Here is a 17,587-nt window from a genome sequence, read left to right on the forward strand (position 1 = left end):
ACATCACCACCAAGGTATTTAGTGTTTATAAGAGTGTTCATGAGTGTTCTAGTTTCTAGCTTTTCGAATTCCTTGAACTTTGCTTCAATGGAGTCAAGGTATGCCTTAGTATTATCTGATTCAGTGATTGCCCCTCGAACTAGATCATACATTGATCTTTTGATTACCAGCAATGTCATTCTGTTAGCCTTAATCCACTTCTCATACTCATTCTTCTTTTCTGCAATTGTATCTCCATTAGGCTTAGCCGATTCATTCTCTCTAAAAGCTAAATCGAAATCCATGAGCCCTAGAGTTATTTTAATGTCATGCCTCCATTTCTTATAGTTGGTTCCATTGAGTGTTTGAATTGAATTCAGGGAGCTAATTACTGAAAGATTTTCAAACGAAAATAAGCAATCAAGACTCTATATTTTGTATAACTGAAACAACTCAACCTTTGTTTGGTTTTTCAAGTTTAATTAGTATCAATGCAAAACATATAGGTCGCATAAGTAAAGATATGACATGAAAGCCATCCACCTTTATTTAGCAATTAACTTCCACAACTCATGCATCTTATATGTCCTCACTGAGCTATCAGTAACCTAACCCATGTCGATTAGTCACATCTTTATCTGGGGATAGAACCTCACTGTTATGGCTACTGATACAATCTGATCAATTTAAACCTTGAATTTTCAGCAGTTCTTGAATGATTGGAACGAATTTTTTGTGTTTCAATCATTCAATTACATCTAAAAAAAACATTGATCATGATATAACTTTCAGCATGTTATGAACCTCAAAACCTTCGATTAGCAGACATGCTTAACAATCAGAACTTCTAAAGCAAACAATGTCTTAGTTTTAATAGACCAAAAATAGACCTTTACATCAGTTATGCATGGTAGACAGTTTTAGGATTTCTGTGAATGCAATCATAGCACAACATTCATGGTACTTGTTTGTAGTTCTCTTATGTATTATTACTTAGTTCCATACTTAGTCGAGATCCTTATAAATAAGCAAGGAAAGTATATCAAAACTTCATACATGCAAGTATTAATCGTATCAGCGGAAAAGAAACCAGAATCGAAAATTTTAAAGAAACATCAATTCATTCATACTGCATGTATGATCTTATGTACGTCAGTTCTTTATGGATTGTAATCACACAAACGTTGGCTCTTATACCAACTGTTATACCTAATATGTTCATGTACACTAAAACACCATTGAACCAACCTTGTGAAGACATCTTCCTAGCACAGCAAGCACTGCGATAGTAGCAAGCAATCTCAAACAGTTTGAACTTTGAAGGATGGTCTTCTGCACACTCACCACCATTGTATTACTCGAACCTATGGGAAGTTCTCCAAGTATGTGTATCGGTGGTGTATGCAAGGACCTACCCTTAATATTTATATTACTTCAACCCTAACATACATTCCCATAATCATATGCAAGGATTCCTTATTGAACAAGGATATAATCTACCAAATCTCAATCCAAATAGGATAGTATCAAGAGCCCTTATTCTCCAATTATAACCGAGTTATATTCCTTTACTTGGAGTCCAAGTTATAGCTTATAACTAAACCTTAATCATACTTACATTCCACATTAATCCTTATTAACTATATTGACCTATTAGCCGTTGGATTAGAGTCCAACATCCAACAAGCACATGAAAAGAGGCACATCAAAAAGAAACTAGGAACAAGCATCACCACGTTTTCGTCAGTTAGCACACGAGAAGGGAAAGAGTCTCATCAAAGAACATGTTTTAATTTTCGGGCCAGGGTTAGAATCTTTGGCACAATTTGATTTTCTCATAGCCTAAATAATCAAACGAGTTAATGTTAAGGTTCAAAATTTTCATTAACAAGCCCAATTGTTGTATATTTATCACAAATCAAGCTTAAATACATGTGTAAATTGTCATGCGAAGGGTATGCAAATTCACAATTATGCCACGTTAATAAAATAATAATTTATAAATTGGACATTCAGAAAATCACACTAAGTCCATGCAAGTCACACATACTTATTGTGCCAAGTTGTGTTATAATATTAATACATTGATATTTTAATTCAAATCACGCCGAGCACACGATACACATAAGTGGACTCAAGCCGCATAATAGAGCTTGCCGAGGGTCGTGGTGTGGATGGTTACGAAAGTTTACTAGGCCTTCATGAAATTGGGATTGTGGAAGATTTTGGGTTGCTTGGGAGAACCAAAAATCCAAACCCATGATCTTAAGTTCACGTGGGAAGGCTTGAGAGAACAAATCCTTATCCTTTCCCTTACAAACCAACCAAGACACTCAGCAACCAACTAAAAACCCAAAGCTAAGATGACCAAACTGAATCAAGTTTGAGCTAGAGTCCCACACCTTTTTTACTGTGCAGAAAGAAAGTGTCTTTCCCTTCCAAGCTCATATAGGAAAACGAGGGAGAAAACAGAGAGGAGCGTTGCCAAAGATGGAGTCATGCTATAAGACTTGGTGCTGGAAAAAAGGAACCATGGGCAGTGTGTTCAACCTAGGTCTCACAAGGGTACCAATCTTCAAGTTAATTACACCAAAACCCCTTGAGTTTATCGAGTTTTCACAAAACTCCTTCACATTTGAGACATTACACTAACACCCCCTCAGGTTTTAATTCACTTTCATATAACCCCTTCGGACAAAATTCTTCTAATAAATTAACAATTTTACCCTTATAACTAATTATTTAAACAATAAAAAAAAATATCAAAAAAGGAAAATATTAAAAAAATTTATACACAAAAATAAATAAATTAAAACATTAAGAAAGTAATTATAATATTGACGACTTCCTCCCCGCAGTCCCACCATCGAACACCTTCATCCATTCCTCTCCTCCGCCCCACCCTTTCTTCTCCCCATGCCTGCCCACTGCCCAGATCATTCCACTACGGCAAGAAGAATTATTATGAGTCATTACAAAAAGCCCTGCAGTGCTGTCGGCACCGGAGAGTTTCGGCGCCGCCATGGCCATGAAAAGCAACTCATGTGTTTCTATGATATGGAACCACAATTCGAGATGGGTGTATAAGGATTCAATTGGGTATGGTCGGGAAAGATTGAGGCTTGCGGAGCCAAAAATATTCATAAGGCGATACGTAGATTTTTTGATGAAAAAGACAAAAATATCCTTGCAGTACAACGAAGTTCCTACGCGCAAGCAACGGAAAACCATCTTTCAACCAAGATAGAAGTGTCCAAAATAGGTAACAATTCAAAGTTCATCTCATCAAATCCTCTTTTGCAAGGTAACCTCCAAAATATTATGTTAATTGGTTAATTAATGGATTAATTACCCAATTAATCCATTAAATACCAATTAAATCATCCAATTAACCACAAAATACATCTAATTCAACCCTAAAACTAGTCAAAGGCCGGCCACATCCTTTGCTCTTCACCTTTTTTATTTTTTCCATTTTATTACCCAAATTAAGTTAGTCAATTAATCCTATAACCCCCCATTTATTTCTTTCATGTTTAATTAGCCAATAAATTGGCTAATTAATTAAACCAAAAGTTTCACCAAAAAAACAACATTATGGCCGGCCACTTTCTCTCCAAATTAGATCGGCCTAGCCCTATAAATAGGCTCTTATTTTCACCAAAAACTCATTCCAACACTTTGGCAAAAATCTCAAAATTCTCTAAACACTTTTTCTCTCTAAATTCTAACTTTGGCATCGGAGGTTATTCGGCCAAGGCCTCCCCATTCATCGTAAGCGCGTGAGGCTCTTGGCCTTAACCTAAGGTGTTAATTGTTTTGTAGGTGCAAAATTGTCCAAGATCAAGAAGGAAGAAATTTGCATCCACATAGCTAGTCTGGATTAGGTTGGGATGGTGGGATGGGGTTGCGCTGTGAATCTAGGAATACTCCATTATGTTCTGGACTTTGTGCATTCATACACAGTATAAAGATTAGCCCTCAATTTTTTGCTGCCAATTGGCCAGAAAAAGAAAAAAAAATATATGTACTACGACCCATTGAACACGTTTTCTTGCTGAAGAGAATCGGCCATAGAGAAATACATGTACCGAGTGCTCATACTGGAAAGTTGACTCCAGGGTCTGGAACCTTAGGGTTGCTCTGAGAAATCCTTTTTTTCTCGTCTACTCAGGATGGTGCGGACACACATGCATGGGTTACAGTTGATGATTACTGATTCTATCTTATTCCTTGGTGAAACACCACCAAGGAAGAAAATATCGAAAATATCGGAAATATCGGTAGTTCGAAAACACGGAAACATCGATGGAAATATCGGGATAATATCGATATCGATAAAAATTACATGGAAACCACGGAAATTGTAAGAAAAACTTGGAAATTTTTATTGAAACTTTGCAGGATGTTTATTTAATCAATTATCTATTAGTTTATCACAAAAAATTGGAATGAAATGCATTGCATGATGGATTTAACATTATCAAGTTGATTATATAGCGAGCTGACAAACATTGTGAGTGTAGAAAATATGTAGAAATTAATGAAAGAAGTCTAAACACACCATAATCATTTATATATAATGAATTAGTACAATATTTTACACTTTATACATTGCATTGTAAGATACATGAGTGACTTAGTACCACATAGAGTTCCTATGAGGTTCAAAATTTTCACTATCTTCATCATCTCTATGTGTAGAGTGAGTGTATTTTGAAGAGTAGTTAGCAACCATGGCAATGGTTTTCAAGAACCAAAACCCAAAAGTCAATAGGAAACCGAATACTTCGGTATTTTTCGGGATTACCAAACAAATGGGATTTGGAAACCAATCCCATATCGAAAATTTCGGTATTTTTCGAGATGGGATTCCCGAACTTCAGGATGGTTTTGGTTTGGAATTTTTCGGTTTGGGTTTGGGACTTTTTCGGTTTGGTTTGGGATTTTCCGGAATTTTTTCCAGCCCTACCATGTAAGTGACCAAATAAAAAATAGAAAAATTAAAAACCACATGCCATTGACTAAGTAATTAATTGACACAATTTAAAATATAATACCACAAAAAATTTGGAATATATGCATATTTGTTTCTTGTAAAAAGAATTCAAAACAAAAGCATATATATAAATATTGTAGAATATTATCACAACAACATAAGTGGTATAGTGGTTAAGACCTTAAGGAGTTAAGTGGGAGGGGTTCGAACCCCTGTATGCTCAAAATTGTGACTTTTTAAAAATCTCAGAGAGTGTTAGTGTAATATTTTTTGGTAAAAGGTAAATATATTACCAAAAGAAACAAACAGCCTACAAACTACACAAGCAAAGGTCCAAAGACAAAAGTACACAAACAATCAAAATGGACCAGCCAAACAAACAAAAACGCAACCCAAACAACAGTTTAAGCCCAGAATAGAAAAAACAGAACAGAGCTAAGAAGATCTACTGCAACGACCGCTGCAGCATTCCATCACGATCCGTCCAATTCCACGCCTTCAACCTCACATCAACTCGCCGATCGTAGCATCCAACTCCAAGCACCAGCAGGTACGCAACCTCAATTGAAGAAATCCAACTGCCAAAAGAAAGAAGCCTGTAAGAACCCACGAGCAACATTGCTAGAAAGGCAAACAGAGATGAGACGATGAAATGGTGTTGGGAACACCCGAGCCTGAGCAAGCACCAAAGCTCTACACACCATCTCAGTAAAGCATGACTGTAGATCGGAGTATGGATGAACAAGGAAAAGGGACGCCGGTGGGATGAGAAGAAAAAGGCAAATCGAAATAAAGAGCAGGGGAAAACACAATCAAAGGAAGGAAAATGAGACAACGAGATGAGGGGAGAACGGCTAACCAACTCCAACCGAAGATAGGGTCCGCGCCACCAGGTCTGTGTAAATTTGAAACTCTCACATAAAGAGTGAGAAAAACTCTCAAATTGAGAGAAAGTCTCTCACAAGGAGGTAAAAGGGCTTCGCCAGGTATTAGGGTGTGAGTGTAATTTACTTACCAATCTTCTAGTGTTATCCCAAAAAAGAAATATTTAGCAGCAAACATGTAAAGAATGAGGGAAGACTTAACAAATTTAGCAGAGGAGAAGAAACCAAGGGATTCCCCAGTTGAAACTTGGAGATATCCCTACATTTATAAATCAAAGGCATCAGTACACTTGAAGGCATAACACACCAACCAGAGTAGGCTATTTCTAAGTATTGAAAAACCTAAATCCGTAAGCTTTAACGATTTTTCTTCACTCTGATCTTTACCACAAGCCTAACCAATCCACCAAAGTTATCTCGCCATTGGAAACCCTATATTAACTACTTCAAAACCATGCAACCAATAACGTATCCTCGCATGTCAAACTAGTGGGCTTTTAGCTTCCCCACCACATTCAGGCAAGTTACAATTGACTGTAATTATTCAATCATTTTTAAATTAGAACCATTGATCCATCGGGTATACTTTCTAGGAAGTGCCTTTTCTTTCGAAATATTTCAGGACTTGGTTCCGGAAACAAACTAGGGGAGCTAAGCATTTCCACTAAAGCCTCCAGCTTGATCAAAAAGGTCCCCAACACATCTTGTCTTCAGATTATAGAACCCAGGGCTGAGAGTATTCCTTACTTGATCGAAGTCATTCAATTTAGGAGTCAGCATCGCATTTTACCACATCACCACATTCAAAATATTCGCCTGACCGAGCTCGATAGTGAATTGGCACGCCCACATCGGCAATCGAGCCACCTAAGAACGTAGTTAGCTCTTAATTACTCGACTTGTGTGAGATGTAGGCTGTGTAGTTTTTAGTGTCAACATAGTTGAATTTGAGACATCTTTTATTTGTAAATGGACCATCATGCTAGTCTCTGGCCATATTGAAGGTTGGAAGCGTGTTAAAGAATGCAATCCAACATTGAAAACTTGACAAAATAAATTACAATTAATATTGAATGTTTGAATGGTTTCGTTTTTGATTGTACTAAGGCCTAATGCTATCCCACGTCAAAAATTTGTCAAAATAAAGTACAATTTATTAAAATGTTCCACTCCTAATTGCATTAAGACTGTTTGTCATATGGCTGTTATGGAGGCCACTAGGTTCTTAACTTGGTTTATATTCATTTTGTGATGGTTTTTAGTTTATTTTCATTTTGTGATTGTCATATGAATGCACTTATAATTTTTAAGTTTTTATACAAGCGATATTGGTAAAAGATATGATCGAACTCAAAACTTCGAGTTCAATTGTTGGCACCTTAAATTTCAATTGCCTTGCCTTTGTTCAAAAGACACTGGCTTGTACTAGAGGATAACCTTTTACTTTATGGTCCATTTTCAAAGTTTCAAACAAGAAGGTTATACCAAGGAAATATCAATGGAAAATATGCATAAGAAACAAGGTGAAAGAGGACAATTGCTACCACCAAATGCCTTGGATGGGTTCTCAAGCGTGCAGAGAAAAAACTGGTCCAAATTTGGGGCAATTTGCTGCACCAACTTCCCCTCTAACTGCCCTACCCTCCAAGTCAAATGGGCCCCGTACATGCATTCTTCTACTATCTCTTTCTAACAATATATTAAGTGTCTAATAACACCAATAATTTCTCAAGTTTGTATTTGTTAATTGTATGTTCTTTTGTTTTGGGGTGGAGAGGGGATTGGTACACATTGTTTTCATGGATTTTCTAGGTTTTTTAGATTAACTGATTGATTTAACTGAAGAGTTGTGAAACATGTGACATGTGCCATATTATGATTGTTGTATAGGCACATCATCAATGAGGTTAAAACACATAGAGAACTTTGTGTGCATTTGGTCTTCCTTTTCTACTTCTAGACAACTGGTTTTTGAGCTCATGAATTCAGATGTGATAGTCATTCACAATTTGAATTGGATAAATCGAACAAAAAAAACATCAACTAAAGTGGCAAGAGTAGAACACATAGTTCGAAAAGGTACCTAAGAAACCTCGAATAATATTTTCAACGTCTGGGATCTTCTCATTCGTTGTAAATTAAGTTAAAATACCTCAATCTACATGCACGTATAAACCTATAATTAAAAAAAAAAAAAAAAGAGTTTTGTGCCAAATATGTGCTTATGTACTACGTACACATTCAAATAAATATAATAATATAGCGGTAGGTAGATAATATGACAATAAAAACGTATATTACAAGTCTGACAAGAGATAAATCATATAAATTTTACATAGGATGCTTACAAAATATTACTTCAAAGTACTTATGCATTTTGGCTTGTAGCCTTGTACGTGTATGCATAATCTCTAATATAAGTATATATGCTTTCTACCATACATATGATATTCATAAGTAGTGACCGTAGATTCCCATTAAGGAATAAGGAGTCATATAAAATTCAGTTGAATATCAAAGTGCGCAACGAACAAGACTAACAAAAATAATAGAAATATTATTAAACAAACGAGAATGCCGGAACGGATACAAAACTCCAAGAGGCTACATTGTGAATAACTTGTTCTCTAATGAATAACAAAGCACCCTATTTATAATAAACTAACCATAATCTCTAACAAAACCTAATTCTAACCGGCTAAGCCCATAAAACCAAACATTCAAATAAACCAAAATACTAATATTTTCCAACACCCCCCCCCCCCCCCGTCAAACTCATGGCGGTACACGACATAAGTTTGCCAACAAGCAGATGTGGATGCAAGCCTCCAAATTCCGATGCCGATGCCGATGCCGATGCCAATTGTGAACTTCCGAACAAACTTGAACAAACTGATACGCAGCGGACAAACGGATGAACAAATTGATACCCATCTAGAACAAATTAAATTCCAAAGAATTGAACCTGCTCTGATACCAAGTTGAATATCAGAGTGCGCAACGAACAAGACTAACAAGAATAATAGAAATATTATTAAACAAAAGAGAATACCGGAACGGCTACAAAACTCCAAGAGGTTACATTGTAAATAACTTGTTCTCTGATGAATAACAAAGCATCCTATTTATAATAAACTAACCCTAATCTCTAACAAAACCTAATTCTAACCGGCTAAGCCCATAAAACCAAATATTCAAATAAACCAAAATACTAATATTTTCCAACAAATTCAAGTTTTAAGACTTTATTATAAGGAAAACTAATGAAAAGGGCTTGAAAACTTTGAGTTTTAATGATAAGGACAAAATAAAGGGTAAAGTGAATAGTACCAGGATTGACTTTTTAGTGTAAAAATGTGGTTTTTCGTTAAAGTGAACAGTACCGGGTGCTTTTCGTTAAAGTTCCCTTTATTATAAGCTGAAGTCTTTTTGTGAAGCCATGCAAACAATGACGTACGGAAGAAACTCGACATATGTTGCGTGCATGGGTCGAGTTATTTGACAAAGCAGTGACCTGCAACGTTGACGTTGTGATTTGAAAGTTTCACTCTTCATCAGCTTCGGATTAAAAAACTATTTCTCTGAAATTAGAGCGGCCCATCTGCTAATTAGTTTGCCTATAAATAGGCTGCCCCAGTATTTGAGGAAAAAGCAGCCAATTTAATTAAGCAAAGATCAAATTTAGAAATTAATTAAGCACAATGGGGAGATCTCCCTGTTGTGATGAAAGTGGTCTCAAGAAAGGACCCTGGACTCCTGAAGAGGATCAAAAGCTTGTACAATACATTGAACAACATGGCCATGGAAGTTGGAGAGCTCTTCCAAAGCTTGCAGGTTTGCATACAATATATGATTAATTAGCCTCTCTTTGTTGATTAAATTGTTAGTTTACAATCGAGTTACAACCGACTATCGATACTCAAAATCTTAAGCTAACATTATTCCTAGTTGACTACCCCCAAAACATGGATTGTCACTCTCCACGTTATTGAGATTTGAATTCAAGATCTCATCCCTGATATCCTGATAAGATAAATTTATTGGTTTTACCACTTAAATTGCTATCATTTTCTATGTTTTAGGTCTCAATAGATGTGGGAAGAGTTGCAGGCTAAGATGGACAAACTACTTAAGACCCGATATCAAAAGAGGCAAATTTTCTGAAGAAGAGGAGCAAACAATTCTACATCTCCATTCTATCCTTGGAAACAAGTAATGCTTTATTCCATGATCAAACACATAAAAGTTTTCAACCCTTCCTTCTACATATATGTTTGCATAATATCAAAGATTACTCTTATATATTTTTGCTTAATTACAAGATGGTCAACAATTGCAACACATTTAGACGGCCGAACGGACAATGAAATCAAGAACTTCTGGAACACACATTTGAAGAAAAAGCTGATCCAGATGGGTTTTGATCCAATGACCCATCAGCCAAGAACTGACCTATTTTCCAACTTGTCTCAGCTTTTAGCCCTAGCTAACCTGCAGGATCTCATGCAGCAATATCAGCCATTAGATCACATTAATCAACATGATGCAACATTACACGCAGATCAAGCCGTTCAATTGACCAAGCTTCAATACATTGAGCATTTACTCCAATCCGTAGCTTATACAAGCAACAATGACACTTATACCCAGAACAGAAGCACAGAGATGGAAATGGATGATCAGGCTTTTAATTTGTTAAGCTCGATTAATATTCCTCCTAGCAAAGAAACCCCGAATTTTAATTCACTACAACTGGAAAATCCAAGCTCATTTTCTCATGGATATGGTGGTAATTCTTCTCAACCACTCCACCATCTTCAACCCCTACTGCCTCATGACCTAGCAGACCCACAAGTCGCTTTCAGTTCTCTACCATCTTTGAATAACAGTAACCATGAAGTGGGCCAGGGCTCCAACTTTACAGTGGTCCGTGGTCAAGAAAAGAACCCATCCGATGAATCTTCATGGTTTAATAATCTTGTATCTCCTACCGCTCCTTCTATTCCTCCAACCAGCAATGTTCCCGGAGATGCGTACTGCAGCAGGTCAAGCTATGGAGGAAGAAGTAGTGATTCTTCATCCTACTGGCCTGACCTTTTTCTTGAGGACGCCAATTATGGTTGAGAATTCTTACTTAACGATTATTTTTACAGATTGAGAAAGATTCAGTGGTTGCAGTTTTTGTCGTTGACTCGTTAATTATTTCCTCTTCCTACATGCATTTGCAAGCGTACATATACCTACTACAGATACGTGTGATGTCATGCATATGTATGAATACTTGTACATGTACAAACTAGCTTGTATAAGTTTACGCATTATATATATATATATATATATATGTGTACATTATTGTTATGGCATGAGTATTTAATTTTACCCTCCTCCCTCTACTGTTTTTAAGATCAATTATATTTTGCTTCCGTTCTCGTCTTATAAATTTACAAAAAAAATGGGGAAATTAATACATTGTTCTGTCTAATTCTCAAGTTATATTGTTATTTTATAAAAGGATGATGCTAGAGATGCTATCTTTTCATATCATATATTGTAAACCACATGATATGACGTTTGATAGTTAAATTCCTTCATTAAATCATTAAAAATAAAATTTAACCATCAACTTCCATATTATGTTGTTTTAAAATATGTTCTCTCTAGTGTTTTCCTTTATAAAAACTGTTTTTAACTTAGACACTACATTGGTGGCACTACTGTAAGGATTAAAAAATTTATAGTTGCTCCACTTTTAAAAAGACAAGGACCTTTTACACCTAGTACGGTGCTAACTTCTCAACTTCTAGAACGAGAATACTTTGCTTTTCATATGTAATAAATCATTTCTACCTAAAGCCAAATCACAGTTTGATGTGTCTACAGTATTTTTTTGTTGCGTTTTTATAAGTTAATAATATATACCGTATCAAACTGTAATTTGCATGTAAAAACGACTTTTTACAAGTAAGGAACCAAACAACGTAGGCTCCAATTACCACATTACGGTATGATTTTTCGGACATAGGGCTATTTTATTATTCAAAATTAAATATAGATCAATCCTCTAAGCCGCTGCTTATCCCCAAAACGAAGGCATACAAATTAAGTGTAATTCACTCTTCTTTTTAACTTACTAACACATCAACTATCATATCATACAATCTTATCATTACTCAAGAAAACATGGCAACCCATTATCCTGACGATGTCGCAAAGTATGTTTGCAAAGTTCTCACTTTCTTAAGACAATAACCAGCTAACAAGGTCTACTTTTATTTTACTTTATCAACAAGAGGCATTCTAGAAACTAGTCGCTAAACTATCTCTATAAGCCAATGAGCAGACACGCTGAACACTGAAGTCCTTGAAGGGGTTGTCCCTTGGTTCCCTCCACTACTCCTCCTCCTCCTCCTCCTTCTCTTCCTTAGTATTCATGTGAATAGTGTTTGCTCCTTAGCCATCTTGTGCTATGTTTCTTGACCTTGGTTTTATCTTCTCCCGAGTTTGGTCATTTTCTGGATCTACGTTGTGAGGCTAGATCTTTCATGATTCATGAATCTGCCATCTTTCTATAGATTTGTGTCAAATTTACCTTGCACGGTTAGATATTTGATAAATCTACTATTTTAGGCTTAAGTCAATCAGACATTTGATAAATTTGATGTTTTGCCCCTAAGGCAATCAAGGCTAAATCACATACTAACATGCGTTTTAATTTCTCATAACCGCCTTTGTGCCATCCTGAGGCACTAGTACAAGGCCATGTGGAGAGAGCCTCACACAAGACCTTGTATTAGTGGTCAGAGATGGTGAACCTATTCATTGAAGTTGCTCTTCCTCCATAGCAGTATATCATTGATTTCAGACACCACAAGACCTTGTATTAGTGGTCAGAGATGGTGAACCTATTCATTGAAGTTGCTCTTCCTCCATAGCAGTATATCATTGATTTCAGACACCACAATGACATGTCGTTGCATAAAATATCGTCTTAATAAAAATAACATTCATAGTAGAAGCAACCCGGGTATTTATAACTTTCATTTTGTTCTTTAAAAAACAACTTAATTATACTGAAGTTGGTCATGGACTCATGATTGTCAAAGCAACAAAGAAAATCAAGGTTGATTAGGTTTCTTCCTCCACCATTTTTCCCAACTGAAAGAAATAAACTTCACCACCACCTAATCCTACCCCATGGTTGTACACCACTCCAAGTTTCTTATGTCATGGTAATCATCTTCAAGACGTTACTTATGTCATGACAATCATGATAAATAATTTTTTTGTCTAAACAATGGTGATGGTTGTAACCGACAACTAACAAAGACAAGGATCTTTGTTTTAAAAAAAATTCAACGGCCATATTCCGGACTTCTAACTACTTTTTATATTTTTAAATCAAAATATAATAGTTAAAACACTCGGAGTATTAACAAATATTTAGTGAATTAGCCAAACCCTCCCTACAGACTAGGGTAATTAGTAATTAGTAATTACCACCAGTGCCTACTCACTACCAACCCTCCTAATGACCTAGGGCTAACTTAGCCAGTCTATCCTTTGATCCTCTAACTAGCAAATGCTACATGTTTTATCAGTATTCAAAAGATTCCTAACAAAAGAAAGAGCTATGGTTGCCATTGACTATTACAGCAATGCGTGAGCGACTGTCACTAACATAACTATCTAAAGTTTTAGTTATTGGAAAGAAAAACTACTTGGGAGTTAATTTGAAGTTTGACAGGCAGTTCTGTTGGCATAAATGATATATCATTCACCATTGACATGAGATACTAAAATCAAAGCAATATACAACTTCTGCTTATAAGGTTGTACCCCCACCATCTGATAAAAGAGATGCAGCAGCCGCAGCAGCAGTAGGAACAACCCCAGTTGAAGTGCCCGGTTTTGACAAATGCAGGAGCCTGCAAAATCGATTCCAGGTGTATGAGTCAAGTAAACAAATTTTCATCATGTGCATCATAAACCTTAAAATCAGTTTGCATCATGCAGCACTCTCTTGTAGTCTCATCACTTATAAAATGATCAACCAACATGGAAGAAATACTCAATTTGGATCCTTTGGGCCAATATGACTGCTGATAGACCATTGGGACCCCTAGCCATGACACATACAAGGAACAATCTTATGTTGTAGCCGTTTGGGACGGTTGTTTAATGCTTCTTCAAAGAAAACATTTCAAAGGAAAAAAGAAACTTACGGTGCAAGATATTCACTAAAAGATGATACTGCAGCAACAACTTCAGCATAGTTTTCAGATGTAGCAGGAGCTGTTACTTCAACCAGCTGTATCCCAGGAGTTACAGGGACAGCCGCATCTATGTCATGTAGTTGAAGCATCTTATTAACTGATGACACCGTCACATTGATCTGCGTGCCCCTCTGGAAATGGAAGGAGAATCCCACCCTTAGCAGCTCATGGTCCAACTTGTATCCAAGTGCATAAAAAAAGCGAAGCACATTCTTGCTTGTTTTGCTTTCAACCACGGATCTTACTAGCACTGAAAGTTGCTCAGCACCTGCACCTCTCATAGCACCCCCTATATGCCTTATAGTCCTGCAGATCTAGAATTAGGCATCAATGCAAAAGGATGTACGTAAAACACAAACTCATACATTTTAATGAATATGCCAGGGGAGGTTTTAAGTCATACCATGTTGGTTCAGTTTGTTCACTTTGTTCAATATCGCATATAAGTCGAACCTCTGATGCTACAAGCCCTATTTAAAGGAAGATCATAACTTGTGAAGACCCACAATATAATATCTTACTATTCAGCTGATATGTACTGAACCAGACCATACTAATAAAAAATAATGACAAATTAACATGACCATGTGAGATGTCGTAGTCAATAAATGAAACATACTGTATACTATAGTTGTCAGTCCTAAGAAGTTGAAGAAATCAGAAACTCTTTACAAAAATTCATCTAACAGTCCCATGCATCTCACATTGGAAAAGACAATGGACATCTGGGAAAAACTTGTCATTAAAGCACACCAGTGACACCAGGGGAGGCTTTTAACATGTCTTGAAATGAGCTCACAACAGGCAAAAGAGCTATAATGAATATCGCTTAATTGTGTAGAAATGTGTTGAGATATAGCATCCTAACCACTCAGATCGAAACTAAAAGAGGAAAGATATCAATTACCAAGGTTTGGGCCATTTTTAAGGCATATCTCATGGACCCTCAAATTTTTCTTGCTAACACCACAAAGACCCTGAAGAAGAATCTCAAGGGCCTCAACATGCTGCAAAATGCAAACCATATTTTAGATGCAGCTCCAAACACTTCCCACGGAAAGCGGGAAATGGAATTCTTCTAGTTATTTTACTTACAATTCTGAACAACATATATCCAATAAACACGAATCATTTGTGCATGCAAGAGGAAAAAGAACTACTAAATCAAATGTTTGTAACAAAGATTTTTTGGGGACTAACTACATTTTACACCCTCCATATTTATTGTGATTTTTAAAATGGGCCAACGAGGTTTTAATTTTCTCACATTGCACTATGATGTTTTGAAATCGTTTCAGTTTATGGGTTGCTATCTATTTGACCTTCTCATCCTTCATTAGATTGATGACCTGGCTGATGTGGAACCCGTTTCTAGGTTGTGTAGAAACCACACTTGGACTATTGTTACCAAATTGTGCAACTGTATCGTTTTGGGACGATTATTTTCAGTCCATGTGGTGCAAATGTTGCTTCCGCATCAACCCATAAACAGGTCTCGTGGTTACCAAGTCATCAATTTAACTCACAAAGCGAATGTCAAACACCCATAAGTCATAAGTCACTATGATTCTAACATATTAACCTCAAATGAAGCATTTGGTAAACTTGGCCACCAAAAATTCAGCACCAAGAAAAAGATTTAATTTTTTTCTCATCTAATTGCAAATTTGCAATTGCAGAAGTTGTATGGCGAAATGTAAGTCCGAATCCAACCCAACCCCCAAAAGTTAGTGAAAAAACTCACCTGTGTTTCTATAATTCCTTGGACCACGCACTCCATGAATTTGGTGCACTTGATCTCGCACTTTCTCAAGCCCCTGTGAATTCCTGAGAACCAAAACAAAGAGAAAAAATAAAACCCAATAAACTGTAAACTAAAATAAAGTAGAATTAAAGGAGAAAATATGAAGAATCAAAACGTAAATTTCTGAGAGAGTAAACTAGATAATGAAAAATACTAACCAGGTTTGCAGCAGCAATACCGCGCAAGCAGAAAGGTGAAAAGATGGAGAGAGGGGAAGAGGGAGTATCGGGGTTTCTGTGTTAGAATTCAGAAGCTTGGAGAAATCGAGCGAGGAGCGATGGTGGTGGCAAAGCGCATTGATTGCGGTCATGGACCCGGAAAAAAGTTGAAGGCTTGAGTGAACAAGATGTCTTTACTGGGTTTAACATTTTTTGGGCCCTTGAATCGTCTACTTCAAAAGCCCATTTTTGCTTTTGAACTTATTTTCTCTTTTACAAACGATAAGATAAAACATTATTATATTCATTTAAACTAGGCGGATTCGAATTTGAGTGTAAATGAGGACGCACATGCACCAAGGGTAGGGGTGGGCACGGTTTGGTTCAATGCGGTTTTGAGTGAAACCGCAACTTTTTGCGGTGCAGTTTTGAAGCCAAAACTAAAATGAAACCAAATCTTTTGATTCAGTTCGGTTCGATGCGGTTTCAAACGGTTTCAGTTTGGTTTTTGAAAAAATATATACAATTTAAAATTTATACTTATCTACACATAACACGGTCTCATTTTCCACACAATACATTAATTAACCAACCCACATGAGAATTCTTTTCTTTACTCTAGCTAGCTAATTGCACAGATGATAGACTCCATGAGCACGAAAGGGTACCCAAAAGGAGTGTTGTGGCTTATTACTTGATTAGAAATTCGGTCCTTGTATCTTTCCTACTGTGACTACTCTTATTTGATGCTCATTGTTTCTTTTTTAGTTTTCATTTGCATTTCTAATTAGAATATTATATAGGCTGTCATTATGAACTTGTAAATTAGGGTTCTAGGTGCTTTTACTAGTAAAAAAAATTTCATCTTTTCTTTTAAAGAAACATTGAGATGCCAAGCTTGATGAGGGATATAATTTGGAAAAAATAATCAATATTATGACATGTACATACTAAATGTATGGACTCTAACAAACAACTAATTAAAACAGGACATCTAATTTAAGGTGCGGTTTTCAAAAGCCAAAACCAAAACCAAACTGTTTCCTACAATGCGGTTTGGTTTCAAAACCGCAACCGTTTCAAAACCGCAAAACTAAACCATTCGGTGCGATTCGATTTGATTCGTGTTTCGGTTTCAGTTTTCGGTTTCAAGTGCCCACCCCTAACCAAGGGAGATGAAAAATGTTAAACATTAAATTTAAAGTTTACGGTGTACGTGACAATTTGACATATTGTAAAACTTTCTTTTTAACAAACGATAGGATAAGTTAAACTAAATTCTTCTAAACTACAGGGTGAGAAATTCAAACACGAGACCTTGAGTGCAAGATAAATAATCTTAATCACCCAGGTTACAAGCCACTTGTTGACATATTGTAAAATTTTACACCACTCGAGATGTCAAATTAAAATATCATTTTTTACATAATCACAACGCAATATTAAATTAATAAGTAATTAATAATACTTTCGTTGGATGATGCCTTTGT

The 17,587-nt window shown here is 36.2% G+C and overlaps 2 protein-coding genes across 2 annotated transcripts; one reads left to right on the forward strand and one right to left on the reverse strand.

Annotated features, from left to right (window-relative positions):
- The first annotated feature begins 9,512 nt into the window (after nucleotides 1-9,512).
- On the forward strand, nucleotides 9,513-11,246 carry LOC126602558 (transcription factor MYB93-like). The gene is made up of 3 exons (XM_050269459.1): nucleotides 9,513-9,696; nucleotides 9,945-10,074; nucleotides 10,185-11,246. The coding sequence occupies exons 1-3, from the start codon at nucleotides 9,564-9,566 to the stop codon at nucleotides 10,984-10,986; spliced, it is 1,065 nt and encodes a 354-aa protein (XP_050125416.1). The 5' UTR covers nucleotides 9,513-9,563; the 3' UTR covers nucleotides 10,987-11,246.
- Nucleotides 11,247-13,554: 2,308 nt separating this feature from the next.
- On the reverse strand, nucleotides 13,555-16,245 carry LOC126602559 (mediator of RNA polymerase II transcription subunit 18). Its single transcript, XM_050269460.1, has 6 exons — nucleotides 16,098-16,245; nucleotides 15,880-15,962; nucleotides 15,043-15,142; nucleotides 14,539-14,605; nucleotides 14,085-14,441; nucleotides 13,555-13,787 (listed from the first exon to the last, which is right to left on the reverse strand). Exons 2-6 carry the CDS (start codon nucleotides 15,913-15,915, stop codon nucleotides 13,685-13,687), a joined length of 663 nt encoding a protein of 220 aa, XP_050125417.1. The 5' UTR covers nucleotides 15,916-15,962; nucleotides 16,098-16,245; the 3' UTR covers nucleotides 13,555-13,684.
- Nucleotides 16,246-17,587: the final 1,342 nt, after the last annotated feature.

The sequence above is a fragment of the Malus sylvestris genome, chromosome 15 (assembly GCF_916048215.2).
Source record: "Malus sylvestris chromosome 15, drMalSylv7.2, whole genome shotgun sequence".
Lineage (NCBI taxonomy): Eukaryota > Viridiplantae > Streptophyta > Magnoliopsida > Rosales > Rosaceae > Malus > Malus sylvestris.